The 5,270-nt window shown below is 42.3% G+C and overlaps 1 protein-coding gene across 1 annotated transcript in view; it reads right to left on the reverse strand.

The window, feature by feature from the left end:
- Window positions 1-6: 6 nt before the first annotated feature.
- Window positions 7-5,270, reverse strand: part of usp9 (ubiquitin specific peptidase 9) — a 43,298-nt gene continuing 38,034 nt past the window's right edge. The window contains 4 exon segments of the mRNA XM_020609311.1: window positions 7-379; window positions 837-935; window positions 4,510-4,722; window positions 5,176-5,270. The exon segment at window positions 5,176-5,270 is cut by the window's right edge and continues 50 nt beyond it. Coding sequence (XP_020464967.1) covers window positions 173-379; window positions 837-935; window positions 4,510-4,722; window positions 5,176-5,270 — 614 coding nt within the window. The 3' untranslated portion in view covers window positions 7-172.

Here is a 5,270-nt window from a genome sequence, read left to right on the forward strand (position 1 = left end):
CTGACGGAGGGAGAGGCGGCCTGGAGAGGGGATGGGAGGCCTGGCTCTGCCCTGCCCTGGGGCCAGGGAGAGAGAGAGAGACAGGCCCGGCAAGGAGCTCTGTTGACCGGAGGATGAGAGGAAGGAGAGCGGGACAACGGAGGCTCGAGGCACAGCAGAGGGGGAGGGGGTGTTACTCCTTAGGCGGGGCAGGCGCTGGGGTAGAGGTGGGCACAGGGGCGACCTCCTCGGTGCTCTCCCAGTTCTCTTGTGCTCGCGGGCCTGGGCCAGGAGTGGGACCAGGGCCTGGGGTTGGGGCAGAGGCAGGACTGGGACGCTGGGGGTTGTTCATGTGCTGAGCAGCGGGCCCGGTGTATGGCTGCCCGTGGGGGTGGTTGTTCTGTTCAGGAGGAATAAGTCGAAACAAATCAGTTTCTTGAAACAATCACATCGTTCAAATGAATATTAAATGTTTTAGTTAAAAATGATGACTGAGCAGCTACATGGTGCGTACAAGGCAATGCTGAAGGGTGACTTAGTGTTGCAGTGTGAGCACCTGTTAACATTTAAATGTGATAAAACTTGACAAAGGTTTAATTTGATTCATACTTTTAAAAGTGTCAAAGTATTTTTGAATCAAAGCAGTTTGTCAGAGTAAAGAGTACAAAAGTGTTTGTAGCACTGTAGTGATGCTGAAAGAAACATGGTTACTGGCTTCATATATGGCTAATGTGAGACTGACACCACTTCCTTGTTCCTGGGCTCGGCTTTAGAAAGTGAGACATAAAGAGTAAATATGAGAATCTGAAATCCCAGATTGAAACCTCTCGGAGTGACATGAGGATGCAATATGCTACCTGTTGAAACTGGGTGGTTCCAGGTGAATGAGGGTACAGAGATGTGTCTTCGGGTGGGGAGGAGTCTTGGTCATCAGGTGCTTCCTGTTCATCTGGCTCCTAGCATATGTGACATAGATGATCACAATTTCATTTCCACAGTCTCAGAGTCAAGTCACATTTCCAGCTGTGTTATTGTTACCAAGTAAGTGAGGCTTAAATGATGTAATTTGATTATGTATGTGTGGGAGGATGATAAGCCTGTGTGAGAACTACAGGTTCAAATCTTTACAAACCCATGAGCCTTCTCTACTGTGGAGGATGTTTCAGTGTCAGCTGGTCAAAGTTTGCTACAGCATAGCACCAGCCTTATCCGTAAAAAACTGTTACTCATATATCTCAGTGAAAGGTAAACTCCATTTCTGTTTAACATGTGCAAATACTTCAACATAATGTAAAGTCATGCATGGTAAAACAACAGAACCTGTCAGGCCACTAAAACAAGCACACACTGTGTGGAGCTCATGTAGTAAACACTGTCATCACAAACACCATCCTCTTTTCCAAACTACCTATTTTCTGGCTACAGGTGGCTCATCATACCTTTGAATATAAGCTGGAAGATTTTAAACCACATCTGTTCTGATTTTAACACAATGTAAATATTAATAGAATCATCTTTTAACTTTCTGTAAGTACTTTTAAAGAATTACTCCCAAAATAACAAAAGCCTTTAAATACACAGTACATTAGTTACAACAGCATACTGGTAGAACAGAATCATGCTGCTCCTGATGAAGAGTATAGTCTTATGCTGTGTTTCCACTATCGGAACCTAAGGAGCAGTATACCCCATACTTCGCCCTACATAATCTTCCGGGTTGATGCAGCCTGTCCTGCTTTTTTTTTTTGTTCGTCTCCGACTGGGGGGGACTGCGCCCCCTCACACATGCAGTCATAGCTGAGCAGAGGGAGAACAGAAGACATGGAGGATCACTCCATAGTGTAACAATCAGCAAGTAACGGAGACTGTATGAGCAGTTTATCAAACTGCTGTTGAACAAGCAGAACACAGACTTGCAGAAATGTGACGTCTTCACCACCTTGCCTGTGGTCCACTCAATGAAGTCCCCATTTTACCTCTAAACCAACAAGTCCCCATTTTACCTCTAAACCAGTACACGTGCATCTTTACACACCCTGCTTGTAATGCTAATGACTGAGGTATGCGGAGCGGACCTTTAACCAATCACTGGCAACTGCTCTGCGCACACGCACTCCCTCCACCTAACATTCCTGGAACTTGATTTTAGTACTCCCTCGTGAGGGGTGATGAAAATTAGTTCCTGGAATGCACTTCCAAAGCGGGTGCACGGCAGTGGAAACAAACACAGACCTGGACACGTTTCGGTAGGTTCCTATAACGGAAAAACCCCTCTAGTCTCTAGTACAGTAACTAGTACTGAATAATGGAGCACATTTGCTGAGGCTAAGGGTCTCAGTCAGATGCAAGTGGCACCAGTCTGAGTTGGGAGGAAGCAAAAACAGTACCACAGAGAGATGGAAGGCTGTGGCTCTGCTGAATCAGTGGGCAGCGGGAGTACAAAGATCTGCTCGCTGTGTGCAGCTGCAGAACACCAGTAGCCCATCTGCCTTCCCTGTTACTACAGTTGTGGACAACAGGATGGAAGATGATTTAACTACGGCCACAATGTGTTTCACCAACACAGTGTGAACCCAATTTGTAGAGTTAAAGACAGGAGAACAATAATACACATTTCAACTGTTAACAAGGTTCTAATTGATTTACTGTCTAAATATTTCTAGTGGTTTGTAAAAACAGCTTTACTCTAGACTCCAGTTCTTAACATTTTGTAATGCATTTGTATCTAAACTGTTTCCAAAAAGAAAATGGGCCTACATTTACAAAATGGTAAAAACTACAAGGACTCATGTCACAGTGTTTCTAGCTTCTGTCTAACTAAACAAATGTTAACTGTGTTGGAGGCCTAATCACAGGTCAGGTGTTCATTCACTGCTGATTCTTTAATTCAATTTTGTTTCATTTCCTTCCTTTATGTTGTGGTGTCTGGAATACTGACCTTCCCTGGGCTTCCCTGAGTACACTTGAGCTGTGTATGGAATATTACAGGAGAAGTGTGTCACTGGACTAGATTTGTCATCATTAAAATACAAGTAACTTACTTTAAGTGAAAACAAAAGAAATTATATTTGCATGCATTGCGTCTGGCAGCCATGAAACAACACAAAATATAATCAGCATAACACACATGTCACAGTTGTAGCTAAGGTTTGGACATCATTTACATTTAAGGAGTTGCTGAATGATTGTCTATTAAATATCAGATTTCTAAACTTTTGTCTATAAAAAATGTATTCTTATCAAATATCAGAAAAAGCATTTTCCACTGGTAAAAACAACAAGAGAGAGAAAATGATAAATTAATCATTAAAAGTGTTTAAACTTTCTGGTAGTATATGATTCAACACTTCAGTATTTCTATATACAGTGTATACACCCAATTAAATGCTGGCCATTGTTAATATGTTCCGATAGCAACCTGGGCCACATGCATAGTTTATACTATGGTGTTTTGTGGCCTTCTTAATTCTATCTGTCATACTTATGTTTAATTTCACCAGCAAAGTGGGGTGTTTTTCATCGTACATCATATGACCACGTGTATACCTACAGTGTGCAAAAGTCTTAGGCCACCATTAGATTTGTTTTAGCAATGTTATGACTATATATTTTTCAGAATACAACTAGAATATATAGGAAATATGTACACAATATAAAAAAAACAATTATCAAAAATGAAAGGGGAAAAAAAAAAAAAAAAAAAAAAAAATCAGCAAACTGGATACTGCAGATGCGGTATTCAAACTGTTCTAAGGAAATATGAAGAATCCAGAGAGGTCAAGGACAAAAAAAAAGGAGTCAAAGACCAAGAGAACTATCAAAATCAGACGAGAAGTTTCTCAGAGTTACTTCTTTGAAAGACTGGAGGAAATACAGCAAGGACCTGGCTCAGCATCTGGCAGCTACATCTGGGTGAACAAGCTGATCCTTCCACAGTCTGAAGAAGCTTGATCAGGAAAGGCCTTTGTGGAGGGACAGCAGCCAAGAAACCACTTTTTCAGAAGGTGGCAGGGAGAAAAGGTTGAGATATGAAAAAGCTCACAAAGATGCGAGTGAAGATAAGTGGAAAAGAGAATTGTGGAGCGATGAACCCAAAATGTTTGGGTCCAGTTGTCGATGGTATGTGAGAAGAAGAGCTGGAAAGAGGCAGAAGGAGGAGTGCTTGCAGCACCCAGTGAAACGTGGTGAAGGCTCTGTCATGGTTTCAAGACAGTCTCCCTATACCAAGTGCAAAGGGAGGTCACACTCAATCCTGACTTTGGACTGCAGGAGCCACTGTGTTATAAAAATTTGTTTTTAATACTGTGTACATATATCCTGTATTTCTTTATTATATATTAATAAAGAGACAAATAAATTATCATTACAACCTTGATAAAACAGACTTTTGCACAGTACTGTAAATATAGTGTCCTATAGATCCTGGTACCACGTGGTTTTCTAAGCACAATCACTAACACTTTAAGATAATGTGAAACTAGATCAAGTGTGTATGTATGTGTATGAAGGCTACAATGACAATGCCATTACCTCCTCAGGACAGAGTTCACAGGCCTTGGCCAGCGTCATACGTGCACTGTGCGATCGCTCCAGGAAATATCCATTGGAGGTCTCGTTGCTCTGAACTGGAGGGGACCAGTTGTTGTAGGTGTACTGGGGGTTCCCTGTGTATGGCCTCCGCTCTAGCTCGTCCCCTAACCACTCCACTGCCCACGTCCACTTTCGTTTCAGGTCACCATTACTCTGTATGCACATGGAGAACATGCTGATTAGGAGGTAGTAGTCCATTTGTTGTATCAGTGAAAGGAGTAGGAACAGTTTCCTTTTTAACACTTAACTTGACTGTTGTAGTGCTCTGTTGAAAGGAAAAGCCAAAAGAGCACAAGTTTCTATTCAATACGTTTTGAGCCTACATTTGTTAATGCTTGGTTTAGTCAGAACCCACACGAGAAGTGGAAGCTGGTAGAGATGTAATAAAATAAACATATTGCAGAAGATAAAGGAAAAGTAACTGGGTTTGACAATGGGAGAACTGCATCTGGGATCCCTTTTGTTTTCAAGCATGACTGGTGCTTCCCCAAGATATCTGGCACTTTCAAACAACAAATCAGAAACTCATTTCATATGTGCAGTGTGACATGAAATATAATCCATGACCCAACAGGAAGGAGAGAGCGGGAGCGACGAGTATTGCACCTGTAGGATCTGGTAAGCCACAGAGCAGTTGCTGAACAGGGCCACCATGCACTTGATGCACTGATAAGCCCGTTTTTGGTAGTGGTTCTTGGAGC

The sequence above is a fragment of the Monopterus albus genome, unplaced genomic scaffold (assembly GCF_001952655.1).
Source record: "Monopterus albus unplaced genomic scaffold, M_albus_1.0 scaffold99.1, whole genome shotgun sequence".
NCBI lineage: Eukaryota > Metazoa > Chordata > Actinopteri > Synbranchiformes > Synbranchidae > Monopterus > Monopterus albus.